We start from the raw sequence: 16,667 nt of genomic DNA, 5'->3' as shown, positions 1-16,667 counted from the left end.
TAGGACAGAGAGAAATGGAGAGAAGAAGGGAAGACAGAGGCGGGGAGAGAAAGATTGATACCTGCAGACCTGCTTCACTGCCTGTGAAGCGACCCCCCTGCAGAAGGGGAGCCAGGGGGCTTGAACAGGGATCCTTTACGCTGGTCCTTGTGTTTCATGCCATGTGTGTTTAACCTGTTGCGTTATCACCTGGCCACCGAAAATCTCTATTTTTGGTGATACATAAACTACACATAACTTGTGGCCTGAGAGGTAGTGCAAAGCCTTAGGGCTTTGGACTTGAAAGCATGAGGTCCTAATTTCAGTCCCCAGAATTGCATGTGCTAGTGTGATTCTTTGGTGTTGGTACTTTTTCTCCCCTTTTTTCTCGCATGTGAAAAAACTGTCAGGCCTGAGGCTCCCAATACAATAAGTAACACAAATATTCCCTGGCCTTTCAGCTTGGCTACTCAGGCACACTGACGCTCTCTCTCCTGTCCTCCAATTTTTCTCCTATGCTCCTATCGCTCAGAGAGCACCTTCCTCCCTCCACTCTTGAACCACCAGTCTAAGCTTTTCACTCCTGTACTCCACCATTAAATGCTTAAGTTCCTTTTCTTTCATTCATTTTTGTTTGTTTTTTGTTTTACCAGAGCACTGGCTTTGGCTTATCATGGTGCTAGGGATTGATCCTGGGACTTTAGGTGCCTCAGGCATGAAAGTCTTTTTTCATTATTATTATGCTATCTCTTCAGCCCCTCAGATCTTTTCTTACCCTATTACACCTTCATCTGGAAGTCTCACCCATTCCCATTTCAGTTATACTCTACAGAATAACCATTAACAAATCAGTGTACTTAGGAGTTGAGCAGTAGTGCAGTGGGTTAAGCGCAGGTGATGCAAAGCACAAGGATAGGTGTAAGAAACCCAGTTCAAGCCCCTGGCTCCCCACCTGCAGGGGAGTCGATTCACAGATGAAGCAGGTCTGCAGGTGTCTATCCTTCTCTCCCCATCTGTCTTTCCCTCCTCTCTCCATTTCTCTCTGTCCTATCCAACAATAATGACACCAATAACAACAACAATAACTACAACAATAAAACAACAAGGGCAACAAAAGGGAATAAATAAATATTAAAAAAAAAAAATCAGTGTCCTTAATTCAGGTCACTGTCCTGAAAATAACACTTTTACTTCCAACCTTCCACTTGTCAGGCTTCACTGGGACTCTCACAGTATCTCACCATGTCTCAAACTTGATGAATTCAAACCTAGTTTTTTTTGTTTTTTTTTTTTGCTTATTTTGTTAGATTCTATCTGGAAAAAAAATGGGACCACCTGATTGCTCAAGTTATGCCAGGGAGTTATAATTCTATCCTCAAATCACCTATCAAATCTCATCAATCCCCTCTCATAGATGCTTCTTAAACCCTCTAATTAATCTATCCTAATCCACTCAATGAGGTAAACCTAGTTCATGTGAATTCAGTGAATAACACTTATCAAAGGAGTCTTTAACTATGTGTTATAAGTAGAATAAACATGTTACACAGAGTAAAATTTGAGGATTGGGAGAATAGCTAGGTGTCACTCATTGGTGGGTGAAGCAGAGGTAATATAAGAATGGGATGAGTTGAAAATTGAAAAGTAGCACTGCCCAACATCATTATAACACACAAGACCAAAAAGAAAGAAAAAAAATGTAACTTACCAAAACATTGCAGTGTGATGGGTCAGAAACAATAATCGTCAACCTAGTTAAAATTTTAATGGGCCTTGATTTTCCCTATAATTAAAACATACTGTCAAAGAACATATAATACAACTGACTGCTTTTCCTATTCACCAGTGGAAAGTATTCCACAGGCAGGCACCAGGAAATATGGGGTGGTGAAGATTAATAAAACCTAAACTGGGAGTCGGGTGGTAGCACAATTTCTCCCCTAGGGATCTAGGTAAATCCCCAGGGGAGAAATTGAGACAAAAAACACTTATCAGAAGAAATCTATATATACTTATGTTCGTAGCAGCACAGTTTGTAATAGCCAACATTTGAAAGCAAACCAGATACTCAACAGAAGATGAGTGGCTAAAAAAATTGTGGTATAGATACATGATAGAATACTACTCAGCTATAAATAATGATAAAGCCATTGCCTTTACTTTATCTTGGATGGAATTTGAAAACATCATATTAAATGACGTAAGCCAAAAAGAAAAGAACAAATACCAAGTGATCTCACTTATAGGTGAGAATAAATAGGGACAGGGAGGGAGAACACAAAACATGGACTGGGGGCTGGAGATGTGGTGGCACATCTGGTTAAGCACACACACTATAGTGCACAAGGACTGTGTTCAAGTCCCTGGTCTCCACCTATAGGGGGGGAAGCTTCACAGGTGGTGAGATAGAACTGCAGGTGTATTTCTGTCTTTCCTCCTCTGTATCCCCCCCCCATTTGTCTCTAATAGATAAATAAAATAATTTAAAAAAAATAGGTATCACGTATTACATCAAAGCAAAGGATTTGGGGGAGTAAAGGGAGGGAAGGAATGAAGAGAAACTTGAGGTCCTGGTGCATGATGACGTAAAAGGACCTAGGTTGTGGGTCGGAGTATTCTGCAGAGAACTTTCATGGGGAAATGAAAAACTGTACCCTTGTATCAATGACTGCACTGTAAACCATACCCAGCCACCCCCACTGAAATTATAAAAAAAGAGAAAAAGGAAGAAAGAAAAGTCTTGTGTAGAAAAATCAGACTGGTAGACAAAGGGGCAAAGCAGGTTAGAGAACCACACATTAAATTACATTTCACTGAATATGTACTATGATTTTTTAAATATTTATTTATTTATTTTCCCTATTTTCCCTTTTGTTGCCCTTGTCTTTTATTGTTTGTTTTTGTAGTTATTATTGTTATTGATGTCGTCATTGTTAGATAGGACAAAGAGAAATGGCGAGAGTTGGGGAAAACAGAGAAGAGGAAAGAAAGATAGACACCTGCAGACCTGCTTCACCTGTGAAGCGACTCCGACTCCCCTGCAGGTGGAGAGCTGGGGGCTTGAACCGGGATCCTTACACTGGTTCTTGCGCTTCACGTCACGTGAGCTTAACCCGCTGCGCTACAGCCCGACACCCTTTTTTTTTTTTTTTTTTTCCTTTTGGGGTGGTGCGGGGAAACTGAACCTGGGACTTTGGAGCCTCAGACATGAGACTTTATGCATAACCATTATGCTATCTATCCCCTGGTACTATGACTTTCAACAAAATACATACCTGTACAATTGGCAAGGTTGTGAAGAGTTCAGAAACAGCTACTGGTTTCTCAATTTCCTATAATAAACAATAAACAGTCACCCAAAATTAACAATGTTAATGAGATAAACAGTGGAAAGCCTACAAAGTTTTATTGTTATTGTTCATTTTTCAATATTTATTTTACTTAGTTCATATGAGAGGGAAAGTTTCACCAAATAGAGGGATAAACTGCCATGAGGGGATCAAACCGGAAACTTCAGACATGCCAAGTCCTGTGTACCTTACTATGTAAGTTATTTTACAAGGTCCCCCAGCCCAGATTTTTAAAAAGATAATTTTTAAAAGAAAGCAAGCTAATTTCTAACAATCCAAAACAAAAAGAAAGTTCTCTATTTTTAAATGAAGATAATAAGCAAATAAGTAACTAAGACTATCAATTAGTAGCAGGGATAAATAGCTTTTAGCATGAAATAATCTAGAAGGTATAATTTTTGGCTTCAAAAGACTTATTTACTAGTATACTTAAGAATATCAATTAATGGGCAGGGGTAGATAGCATAATGGTTATGCAAACAGACTGTCATTCCTGAGGCTTCAAAGTCCCAGGTTCAATCCCCTGCACCACCATAAACCAGAGTTGATCAGTGCTCTGGTAAAAATAAAAATAAAATAAAATAAAATAAGATAAAGTATTAAAAAAAAAAAAGAATATCAATTAATGGTCTGGAAGGTCCAGAATGGATAAAGCATTGGGACTCTCAAGCATGAGGTCCTCAGTTCAATCCCTGGCAGCACATGTACTAGAGTGATGTCTGGTTCTTTCTCTCTCTCCTTCTTTCTCAATAATAAATAAAATATTGAAAAAAGAATATCAACTAATAATCCTATGACAATAAAATATAAAAGAATAAGACTTGTGATTACAGTTCTGTCAATAATATACTTTCTAAAAATTAGTGAAAGTGACTTGATAACATATCAATTTTAAGAATCACAAGGCTGTCTGGGAGGTGGTACAGTGGACAAAGCACTGAATTCTCAAGCATGAGGCCCAGAGTTCTATCTCTGGCATGGTATACGTTAGAGTGATGCTTGGTTATCTTTTCTGCCCCATAAATTAAAAAAAAAAAAAAAAAAAAAGAATCCTCATACCAGGATCTAGTACTCTATACAATTTTCTTCTTCAGCACAAAAATGTATTAGCTCAACTTGTAACATGTAAACACAAATAATTATAAATACTAGTTATTATTAACATCAGACATTGTATCTTACCTGCTTTTTTTCCTTAAATTCAACAACATGATTGATGGCAACAACTGAATAGCCAACTGAAAAGGAAAAAAAAAAGAAGAATCTTCACGTTGAATGTAATAACCTCTTCCCTGTACATACAGACTCATCTCAATACCAGATGTTAAGATTATGAAGCAATTAAGAGAGTTAAGGATATGGACTCTGGTTTCAAACTCAAGCATTGCCACTTACAAGTTCATTAACCAACCCTATGTTGCAGGTCCTTCACCTGTCATAGCATAATAACTGAACTTTATAGATCTGTAATGACAATAAAATAATATACTAGAATGTTTTAAGACAGTGTCTGGCACACAGAACTTTTTTGACCTCTGTGAATGTATTTTACAGCCCGATACTCAAGACCCAAAACTTTGCGTTTCTTTCTAATCATCCCTTTCCATAACTTTTTTTTTTTACATTTTCAAATCACCAAATTATTTTTCATATTATTGATCATTACTTTATGCTTCCTCATTTCTTTTTACCCTTCATACCTCCTGGGCTGAAGAGACAGTATAATAACGCAAAAAACTTTCATGCCAGAGGTTTCACAATCCTCAGCATCATCTAAAGCTCAGGAAGGGGGTTGTCAAAAAACGTCTGTGCATATACTCCCCTCAAGACTCTTTTCCTGAGAAGAAATGATGCAATGACCTCATGACCCAAAATATCCAGTTTTTCCAAGAGGCCACAGACCTCCCTGGACTGTGCTAGCTTTTCTCAAGCATTTACTCCAACACTTTCTTAAGTGCGGGGGGGAAAAAAGTGATAATAAAAGCACTGGCAACGAGGATGGGAGTGGATAGATAGCATAATGGTTATGCAAAGAGACTCCCATGCCTGAGGCTCCAAAGTCCCAGGTTCAATCTCCCGCACCACCAGAAACCAGCGCTGATCAGTGCTCTGTTAAAAATAAGTAAGTAAAAAGAAAAAGAAGTACTGGCAATGGAGACTGTATTTGCACGCACAGCCCATTCATCAGCTGCAGAGTTCATACAAAACCCTACCACTTAAGGGTCTTGGTTTCAAGCCACAGAAGAAATGCAACAGATGTGTGTGACAGTTTCCAAATCCAGGGCCACTGAGTTCCCCGCACCTAGGATCACAGTAGGATCTCGGGTGCCATCAGCATCCAAAGACGCGCCAGACAATTTATTAGAAACCGTGCAGGAGGCCGGGCCCTGAGCACTCCCTCCAAGTATGGCCTGACTATTGTAGGGGATGGCGAAGCTGGGCAAACACAGGGGCTCGCAAAGTCGGGGCGACTCACGGTGAGCAGCGTTTTCCACAAGTCCGCGGAGCGCCTTCAGATCCGAGCCCACTCGTAGGTCCAAATCCGCAAACACCGCCATGCTGAAGTCACGTGACCGACTGCTCCGCAGTCTGCGCGGTCGCTGGGTCCATCCGCGCAAAGCATGCTGGGAACTGTAGTTTACCTTGCTTCCTGGTCTATCACTTCCTCAAACTGACAGTTTTGCCTTAGGGCGGCCAGGGAATTGCCTCGCTTTAAAGTGGAGGTAGCCTCCAGTAGCCTCGCGTCATCTTTCTTTTTCTTTTCTTCTTTTTTTTTAAAATTTTAAAAATATTTTATTTATTTATTCATGAGAAATGATAGGAGAGAGAAAATGAACCAGACATCACTGGCACATGTGCTGCCAGGGATTGAATTTGGGACCTCATGCTTGAGAGCCCAAAGCCTTATCCACTGCGCCACCTCCTGACCACTCTTTTCTTCTTTTATTTATGGCATTGTAAGGGAACTTCGGACTTCTGGTGCCTCAAGCAGGAAAGTCTTTTGCATAACCATTATGCTACTTCCCCCCCCCCTTTTTGAAAGCTTCTTCTGAAATAAACATAAAAAATAATATGGGGGACGGGTGGTGTCACACCTGGTTGATGCACATGTTACAATGAGCAAGAACCCAGGTTCAAGCAAGCACCTGGTCTCCGTGTGTAGTGGAAAAGCTTCACAAGTGTGAAATGGGGCTGCAGGTGTCTCTTTGTCGCTCTCCCTCTCTATCTCCCCCTCCCCTATCAATATCTGACTGTCTCTATCCAGTAATAAAGATAATAAAATAAATTAAAATAAACAAATAAATATTTGATTTGCAAGGGTGTCATCCTTCCTGTAACATCACATAGAAAAAATCGATTTACACAGGTTTTTTTAATTTTTATTTATTTATTTCCTCTTTTGTTGCCCTTGTTGTTTTATTGTAGTTATTACTGTTGTTATTGATGTCGTTGTTGTTGGATAGGACAGAGAGAAATGGAGAGAGGAGGGGAAGACAGAGAGGAGGAGAGAAATAGACTCCTGCAGATCTGCTTCACCACTTGTGAAGGGACGCTCCTGCAAGTGGGGACCTGGGATCCTTAAGCGGGTCCTTGTGCTTTGCGCCACGTGTGGCTAACCCACTGTGCTACCGCCCAACTCCTGGATTTACACACTTTATTGAGCGTCTAGTACGGACTAGCCTTTTTAATTTTTTTTTTTTTTTTGTCTCCAGGGTTATTGCTGGGCCTCGGTGCCTGCACCACGAATCCACTGCTCCTGAAGGCTATTTTTTCCCCCTTTTGTTCCACCCTTGTTGTTTTATCATTGTCGTGGTTATTATTACTGTTTTTGTTATTGATATCATTGTTGTTGGATAGGACAGAGAGAAATGGAGAGAGGAGGGAAAGACAGAAGGGGTAGAGACACACATTTGCAGACCTGCTTCACCGCTTATGAAGTGAGCGCCTGCCGTTGGGGAGCCAGGGGCTCGAACCAGAATGCTTACCTGGTCCTTGGGCTTCACGCCATGTGCGTTTAACCCGCTGTTCCACCGCAGGACCCCTGGACTAGACTTTTACTAAGTAGTGGAATCATAATGTAAGAAGTCATAAGAGGAAATATAATCTTGTTTTTAAAGAGAATCAAGGCTTTTTCTTTCAAAGTAATTTTTCTTAGACGTCCTCCTCTAATCTAAGTGAATCCAGAGTTAATGAAAAATATTCCAGGATAAATGAATTGACAGTCGGGACTTTGATATCATTTAGGAGGCAAATCCTATTTGAGGAGTTAAAAGAGCTGTCTTTGTTTTAAAATAGTTTTTACAGAATAAAAGATATGGCTTTAGGAACAACTCAAAGTCCATCTATCCTCACCATCAGAACCCCATTCATGTCAAATATCTGATCAACGTATCATAATGAAAAATTTTACTTAATCAACTGTATAGTAATGGACGTTTTTAATTCTGGTCACTTTAGATATTTTTATTTTTTATTATCTTTATTTATTTGATAGAGACATCCACAAATCAAGAGGAAGGGGAGTATAGAAGGGGAGAGAGACAGAGAGACGCCCACAGCACAACTTCAACCACGTGAGGTTTCATCCTGTGGGTAGGAACTGGGGGCTGGAACCTGGGTCGTTGTGTATTGTAACGTGTGTTCAACCAGATATATACCACCACCCAGCCCCTATGTATTTTTAAAAAATATTTATTTATTCTCTTTTGTTGCCCTTGTTGTTTTATTGTTGTAGTTATTATTGTTGTTATTGATATCGTCGTTGTTGGATAAGACAGAGAGAAAAGAGAGAGGAGGGGGAAGACAGAGAAGGGGAGAGAAAGACACCTGTAGACCTGCTTCACTGCTCGTGAAGGGATGCATTGGATCGACCTTCCCGTGGTGCATCCCGTGAGTACCCATTCATTGGGGAAACTGACGATCCTTCCTAGCCGACTTAATCCACATGGATCCCAGTCACTTCCAAAGCCATTAACTGGCTAGGGAAGAAGGGCAAACGCTAGAAGAAGAAGAACTGCTTGTGAAGCAATGCGCCTTCAGGTGGGGAACCAGGGCTCGAACGGGAACCCTTACACCTGTCCTTGCGTTTTGTGCCACGTGCGCTTAACCTGCAGCGCTACCGCCCGACTTCAGCCCCTAAGTATTTTCTTAATTTAGAAAGTGTTTACTCTAGGGGGCTGAGCGGTAGTGCAGCGGGTTAAGCGCACAAGGCACGAAGACCGGCATAAGAATGGCAGTTGGAGACCCCAGCTCCCCACCTGCAGAGGGATTGTTTCACAGACTGTGAAGCAGGTCTGCAGGTGTTTATCTTTCTCTCCTGCTTCTTCCCCTCGATTTCTCTGCCCTATCCAAGAACAACAACACCAATAATAATTAACAACAACCACAACAAAAGGGAAAAAATAACCTCCAGGAGCAGTGGATTCTTAGTGCAGGCACGGAGCCCTAGCAATAACCCTGGAGGCAAAAAAAAAAAAAGCTACTGTATGCTAATTTTTATAGTCTGTGTTTAAAACCTTGTCTTGCCTTTTAGAAATTCCATTTTAAAACTGATGGCAAATTTCATTTGGTGGTCATTGTTAGGTGTTTGGGGTTGGTCACAGAAATTTATTAGTAAGTGTAGTGTAGAACTATACCCCTGTAATCTTATGAACCATTATTAATTAAATCACTGATTAAAGAAACACTAATTTTTTAAAATTATATTTATTTATTTTCTCTTTTGTTGCCCTTGTTTTGTTTTGTTTTTGTTGTTGTTGTTGTAGTTATTGTTGTTTTTATTGATGTCGTCGTTGTTGGATAGGACAGACAGAAGTGGAGAGAGGAGGGGAATACAGAGAGGGGGAGAGAAAGACAGACACCTACAGACCTGCTTAACAGCCTGTGAAGCGACTCCCCTGCAGGTAGGGAGCTGGGTGCTCGAATCCTTACACGAGTCCTTGTGCTTGCACTTTGCGCTGCGTGTGCTTAACCTGCTGTGCTACAGCCGGACTCCCAAGAAACACTATTTTTTTTAGGAAGACCAAAAGCAAGTAAAAAGCAACAGTCCTACAAATCAACATTTTCTCCATAAATAGATTTATAAAAAATATAAGTAAGTGGGGCCAGACCGTTACACACCTGGCTGAGTGCACACATAACTGTGTGCAAGGATCCAGGTTCAAGCTCCTGGTCCCCACTTGCAGGAGGAAAGCTTCATGAGTGGTTAATCAGGGCTGCAGGTGTTTCTCTCTTCCCTTTTCTACCTCTCCCTCCCCTCTGTATTTATCTCTATCTAATAAATAAATTTAAAAAGTTATATAATTCTATTATGTTGATTAAGCTGTCTTCTTTTTCCCCTTCTCAATAGCAGAATTTTAACTTTAAAGGTTAACTTAAAAGGTATTCTAGGGGTAGCAAAGCGGGTTAAGCGCACGTGACGCCAAACGCAAGGACCGGAGTAAGGATCCCGGTTCCAGCCCCTGGCTCCCCACCTGTAGGGGAGTGGTTTCACAAGAGTTAAAGCAGGTCTGCAGGTCTCTCTCTCCCCCTCTCTGTATTCTCCTCCTCTCTCCATTTCTCTCTGTTCTATCTAGCAACGACAACAACAATAATAATAACCACAACAATAAAAAACCAAGGGCAACAAAAGGGAATAAATAAATATTTTTTAAAAAGGTATTCTAGGGAAATTTATTGTAAACAATGACTGTCTTAGTAATTGGATGTTTACTGCTTAAGTATATACCTGCTAGTCATCATTAGCCCATGGTATCACAATAAGAAGGCAAACTACAGTAGACTGTAAAATGTTAAGTATAATTGGGACAAAAATTAAAAAGGCACAGGAGCCCAGAAAATAGGTTAGGAAGACAGAAATTCCTGAACCTAGGACTTCAGAGCTTCAGGCATGAAAGTTTTTTGCATATCCATTTTGCTTTCTCTCCCACCCAATATAAAATCTTTTACAATGGGGCCAGGTGGTGGCGCACTTGGCTGAGTGCACATGTTACAATGCTCAAAGACCGGGTTGGAACCCCAAGTCCCCGCCTGCAGAAGGAAAGCTCTGCAAGTGGTGAAGCTGAAGCAGTATTGCAGGTATCTCTCTGTCTCTCTCCCTATCTTCCCCTTTTTTCTTTATTTCTGACGCTCTATCAAATAAATAAAAATAATAAAATATTTTTAAACCTTTTAATATTAAATTATTTATTTCACCCTTTGTTGCCCTTGTTGTTTTATTGTTGTAGCTATTTTTGTTGTTACTGATGTCGTTGTTGGATAGGACAGAGAGAAATGGAGAGAGGTGGGGAAGACAGACAGGGGGAGAGAAAGACAGACAACTGCAGACCAGTTTCATAGCCTGTGAAGTGACTCCCCTGCAGGTGGGGATCTATGGCCCTTGCGCTTTGTGCCACGTGGGCTTAACCCGTTGCGCTACCATCCCCCCCCCAAATCATTTTAAATGATGGTACTTGGTTGCCTCAATGCCTAGAGAACACTTTTCATAGAATACTGTCAGTTATGTTATAGACAACTACAGGTTTCCTGTGAGTTGAAGAGGAACACCTCACCTGTAGGCTGAGAAGACTGCATGATTATGCAGAAGATTTTGAAGAGGAACACCTCACCTGTAGGCTGAGAAGACTGCATGATTATGCAGAAGATTTTGAAGCCTGAGGTTCTAGGATCCCATATTCAATCCCCAGCACCGCCACAAGCCAGAGCTGATTAGTGCTCTGGTGCCTCTTCTTCAGTCATCCTATCATCTCTCATCAAAAAATAAATGAGGAGAAAGTAACTTTCAAAGAACGTGAAATAAAGGAACTCGGGTCAGCTACTAGAAAACAGGAGAAAAACTATAGGGAAAACCTAAGAGTAACTGAAGTTACTAAAAAAAAAAAATTGTTCCCTAAGTATAATTAACATTGTCTTTTTTTAACCGTGTCATTCAGTCTTCATAAAGACTGTCAAAAATTGCCAATGACAACTGTATTTCAAGTTATCACGGCGGGGTATTGGGAAAAGTTTTCAACTAGCAATAATCGCGCCTCGGATAAACCTCATTGGCTACGATACTGCCACTGCGCAAAGCTAAAGAGGTAGACTCCCGCCGCCGTACCCAATAAACAAGATCCCTATTACAGAAAGGTGAATTTGGGGCGAGTGGAGAACTCTTCCGTTATTGCTTGTGGGAACATTATATACGCTTGTGCAAGTGCCTATTAATTTTCTAGGCAGTCTATCGTGATTCACTTGCTCGATTTCACTGGATTTTGATTGAGTCTGAAGCAAGGCATTGTGGGAGGTTCATGTCCATTGATTGACGTGGGAGGTGGTGCAGTGAATAAAGAATTGGCCTTTTTTCTTTTTAAAGACTTTTATTTATTTATTTATTTATTTATTTATTTATTTATTTATGAGAAAGATAGGAGGAGAGAGAGAAAGAACCAGATATCACTCTGGTACATATGCTGCCAGGGACTGAACTCAGAACCTCATGCTTGAGAATCGAATGCTTTACCCACTGTGCCACCTCCCGGACCACTCCTTTTTTTTTTTTTAAAGATTTTATTTATTTATTAATATGCTTGAGAATTTACCTCCTGGACCATTATTATTTTTAGTATTTATTCTTATGTATAAGAGAGAGAGAGAGAGAGAGAGAGGAAGAGGAGGAGGAAGGGGAGGGCAGGGGAGGAGAGATTGAAAAACAGAGAACCAGAACATCACTCTGGTATATGTGGTGCCAGGGACTGAATTTACCACAGGCTCCAGAGCCCACTGGCTTATCCACTGTGCCACCCCCCATGCCACAATGAGAGATTGCAGCTCTCTTCATTAAAGAGCCCCCTCCCCCCTGCCCCTGCTTGAAGAATCAGGAACATCTTCAGTCACTGGTTTACAGCCAGATGTGCTGGAGGTTTCTGGTTCCTTGGTATTTTTGACAGAGGAAGACAACCCATTTCGCCCTTCATTCATTCCTTCCTTCCTTCCTTTCACTAGAGCACTGCTCAGCTGTGGCTTCTGGTGGTGTGGGAGATTCAACCTGGGTCCTTTGGAGCTTCAGGCATGAGATTTTGCAGAGCCATTATGCTATCTCTCCAGCTCTATTCTTTAGGGTGAAATACAGAAAGATGAGAAAGAGAGAGGAGACAGACAGACGGAAAGGAGATGCGTGGTCCGGGAGGTGGCACATTGGCTATGGCACTAGACTCTCAAGCATGAGGTCCTGCATTTAATCCCTGGCAGCACATGTACCAGAGTGATGTCTAGTTCTTTCTTTCTCTCTCTCCTATCTTTCTCATTAATAAATAAATAAAAACTTTTTTAAAAAGCATTTCAAAATATTAAAGAGAAAGAAAGAAAGAAAGGAGATGCACTACTGCACCCACCACTCCACCTTCTACCGAGTTCCCAGCTGCTCTTTAAAGCTCAGTTCAGCTGTCCTCTCCTGCAGGAAGCCCTTCCTGACTGCTAGTCCAGGTCAGGTACCTCTCCAGCAGGGAGGCCAGCCAAGATACCCCAAATGCCTGGAGGGCTCTTAGGTGGATGCAGGCATCCTTCCTTCTTTACTTCTTGACCTGTATGGTTATAGCATATTTGGAGCGCTAGCTAGCTAGGCCAACTCTCTACCACTTAGGGGATGACTCCTTTTGGCCTCTGGCCACAGGTTTTTCTTCTTCAAATTCGACTGAGGGGTGTCTTAGACACAGGCCCTAGTCCAGCTAGCTTCTGGACTAGGGTGATAAAGCACCTGGGTCCCTTTTATTTTTTTGTTTAAGAGATTATTTTTTAAAAATCTTAATTTACTGATTGGATAGAGACAGCCAGAAATCAAGAGGGATGGGGAGATAGGGAGAGAGACAGAGAGACACCTGCAGCCCTGCTTCACCATTTGCAAAGCTTTTCCCCTGCAGGTGTGGACCAGGGGCTTGAACCTGGGTCATTGAGCACTCAACCAGGTACACCACCACCCAGCCCCCATCTCTCTCTTCTGTAAATAAGACACTTTTTTTAAAAAAAAGTATCAGATTGGGGCTGGGGAGACAGCAAAATGATTATGCAGAGACTTTCATGCCTGGGGCTCCAAGGTCCCAGGTTCAACCCCCAGTCCCACTATGCCAGAGCTGAGCAGTGCTCTTATCTGTCTCTCTCCCTTCCTCACCCTCTGTATCTTTGTCTCTCTTTCACTAAAATAGATAATTTTTATTGTTGTAGAAATAAATAAAATAAGTAAATAAATGGGGAGTTGGGTGGTAGTGCAGTGAGTTAAGCACGGGTGGCACAAAGTGCTAGGACCAGAGTAAGGATCCTGATTGGAGCCCCCGGCTCCCCTCCTGCAGGGGAGTCACTTCACAGGCAGTAAAGCAGGTCTGCAGATGTCTCTCTCTCCCCCTCTCTGTCTTCCCCTCCTCTCTCCATTTCTCTCTGTCCTATCCAACAACAATGACATCAATAACAACAACAATAATAACAAGGACAACTAAATGGGGAAAAAATGGCCTCCAGGAGCAGTGGATACACAGTGCTGGCATTGAGCCCCAGCAATAACCCTGGAGGCAATAAATAAATAAATAAATAAAATAAAAAATAAACAAATGGGGGCTGAGCAGTAGCACAGCACAGTGTAAGTATCGCAAAGCACAAGGACTAACATAAGGAACCAGGTTTGAGCCCCCAGCTCCCCACATGCAGGGGCTGTTCGCTTCACAAGCGGTGAAGCGGGTCTGCAAGTGTCTTTCTCTGCGCCCTCTGTCTTCCCCCTCCTCTCTTGACTTCTCTCTGTTCTATCCAACAACGACAGCAATAACAACAATAATAACAATGCTAAAGAAAATGGCAACAAAAGGGGGGAAAAAAAAACCTCCATGAGCATTGGATTCATAGTGCAGGCACTGAGCCCCAGCAATAACCCTGGAGGTAAATAAATAAATAACAAATTAGGAAACTGGTGGTGTAATATCTGATGTACTACACATGTTACCAAGTGCAAGGACCAGATTCAAGCCCCAGGCCCCCACCTGCAGGGCTTAGCTTTATGAGTGGTAAAGCAGTGCTGCAAGTCTTTTTCTCCTCTCTTGCCTCCAGGGTTATCTCCCCTCCCCTCTCAATTTCTCTCTATTCTGTCCAGTAAAATGGGAAAAAAAAATGGCCACAAATAGCAGTGAATTCTTAGTGCTGGCATTGAGTCCCAGCAATAACCCTGGAGGCAAAAAAAAAAAAAAAGAGAGAGAGAGAGAGAAAGAAAGGAAGAAAGAGAAAGAAAAAGAAGAGAAATAAATTTTAAAAAAAGATATGAACTCACCCAGTAGGTAGATTGCACAATACCAAGCAGTGATATATATTGAAACCTCACCACCACCACAGTAGAACATTGTGCGAAAAGGAAACTTTTGAGAGGTGGAGCAGTGCTATGATGTTTCCCTTACCACATTCTGTCTCCCACCCCCTTAATAAATACATTCCTTGCCTTTAAAAAAATGGAAAAGCTGTTTGATATTAAACTTAATGAGTGATAAGAAAATTGATAAGTGAATTGCAACAGAATTGATTTTGTAATGCAAGTAAAACATGGGTACATATGTTACAAGATCTGCTATTTGCAAACTAGAGACCCAGGAATGGTAATGGTGTAGTTTCAGTTCCAAGACAGAAGGGAGACTTGTCATTTCAGTTTTAGTGATAGGAAGAAGCCATTGTTTCTGTTCACAGGCAGTCAGGGAAGAGAAATCATTCCTTGCTTGAAGAAGGGTCAGCTTTTCTATCTTATTTAAGCTTTCATTTTATAGAACCAGGCCCACCCATGTTAGGGAGACTAGTCAGTTTTATTTAGCCACTAATTCAAATGCTTATCTCTTTCACAGAAAACCTTCTTGCTGCATTTCCCCCAGAATAATGCAGAAAATAACTGACCAAATACATGTGCCCAATTTGATCAGTAAAATTCACAACCATAGTATTGCAACTTAAAAATTGTTGCATACTAAAGAGAGAAAATTTTACTCAGACAACAAAAATGTTCACAGGCAAGTTTACAGAAAACATTAATGCCCAAAGAAAGAACAAGTCCTAAACAGAAACTGATACTTAACAGATGTGGTAACTATAAATTCAATTGTTCAGTATATTGAGAATATAGTTTAGAACATGCAATATAAAGTACCTGAAAAACTAGGTATTTCCTAACACTTTATATTGCAGTTGATAAGCAAGTAGACATATGAAAGCTATTTGTGTTGTTGAGAATTTTGACATGACTAAGTATCTTTTGGAAAATGGTACCCCCCAAAAAAGGCACATTATTAGGAAGAAGGTTATTTTTGTGTATAGAGAAGAATTTTGAGAATTTTAAAGTAGATTTGTCAGAATTGGTAACCATGACAACAGATGGGACTCCTGCAGGGGTCAGTGTTAACATCAGGCTTATGAAACATAAGCACAATGTGACAAAATTTTGTCAAGATACAGAATTCTAGTTAATTTACTGCACTATTGACCAGAAATTACTTTGAGTTCCTAACTTAAAAGCTCTACCAAAAATAGCCATGGTAACTAGCCAGAGCCCCCACACAGTTCATGCTCTGAATAGCTGTATTGGCATAGTGGATGGTGAAAATTTTTTGAACAGCTGAGAGAAATTGACTTATTAGTGTTATCAAGGAGAATGCTGTCACCTCAGCTCATCAGTAAGGAAAATCTGGCAGGACCAGATTTGGTTCCTTTGACCAGTGACAGAATCACTTGAATTAATATTCTGAATCCTTACCTCATCCCCAGTACAGACACACCTTAAAAAAAATAATGTTAGAAACCATATAGACTGATGCATTTTTAAAAATTGACATGTCTAGTCTGATGGAGCCAATTCATTCTTGTGCCAGAGACTTATCTCATTGAACTTTTAAGTGCATGTGCGCACGCGCACACACACACACACACACACACACACACACACACACATTTACTGATAATACATGTAATGTAAGATCCATGTTAATTGAATGTTTATGTCATCCTTATAGAATATTGCCAACAAAAATTCTTTTTTTGGTGTTTTATTTATTTATTATTGAATAAAGACAGAGAAATCAAGAGGGAGAGAGAAAGAGAGAGAAAGAGAGAGAGAAAGAGAGAGAGCGAGAGAGAGACCTGCAGCCCTGCTTCACCACTGTGAAGCTTTCCCCCTGCAGATGGGGACCAGGGGCTTGAACCTGGCTACTGGTGCACTGTAATGTGTGCGCTTAGCCAGGTGTGCCACCACCTGCCCCCCCCAGATTCTTAACAGTTAAGTTTAGGGGGAGTCAAATGTTTTACTTAGTTTTTCAACTGTTGGTGCCTCTGGCATCCATGGTTTTTAGG

At 41.0% G+C, this 16,667-nt stretch overlaps 1 protein-coding gene and 1 non-coding gene across 5 annotated transcripts in view; both read right to left on the bottom strand.

Moving 5' to 3' along the window:
- The window catches only part of RPP30 (ribonuclease P/MRP subunit p30), a 35,465-nt gene extending 29,525 nt beyond the window's left edge, over window positions 1-5,940 (bottom strand). For 2 of the 4 annotated variants that reach the window (XM_007516808.3, XM_060191889.1), the window contains exons 1-4: window positions 5,806-5,940; window positions 4,512-4,567; window positions 3,255-3,311; window positions 1,688-1,762 (exon numbers count right to left, since the gene is read on the bottom strand). In XM_007516808.3, the coding sequence (XP_007516870.1) occupies window positions 1,688-1,762; window positions 3,255-3,311; window positions 4,512-4,567; window positions 5,806-5,887 (270 nt within the window). In that variant the 5' untranslated portion in view covers window positions 5,888-5,940. The remainder of the gene's footprint in view (window positions 1-1,687; window positions 1,763-3,254; window positions 3,312-4,511; window positions 4,568-5,805) is intronic. The other 2 variants (XM_060191886.1, XM_060191892.1) reach the window with 1 other exon arrangement.
- Window positions 5,941-11,260: 5,320 nt separating this feature from the next.
- Window positions 11,261-11,401, bottom strand: LOC132542637 (U4 spliceosomal RNA). Its single transcript, XR_009553600.1, has one exon. It is a non-coding gene; the product is annotated as a U4 spliceosomal RNA (small nuclear RNA).
- Between the last annotated feature and the right edge of the window lie 5,266 nt (window positions 11,402-16,667).

Source organism: Erinaceus europaeus, chromosome 1 (genome assembly GCF_950295315.1).
Source record: "Erinaceus europaeus chromosome 1, mEriEur2.1, whole genome shotgun sequence".
Classification (NCBI taxonomy): Eukaryota; Metazoa; Chordata; class Mammalia; order Eulipotyphla; family Erinaceidae; genus Erinaceus; species Erinaceus europaeus.
This window is presented reverse-complemented; position numbering and strand designations above follow the sequence as displayed.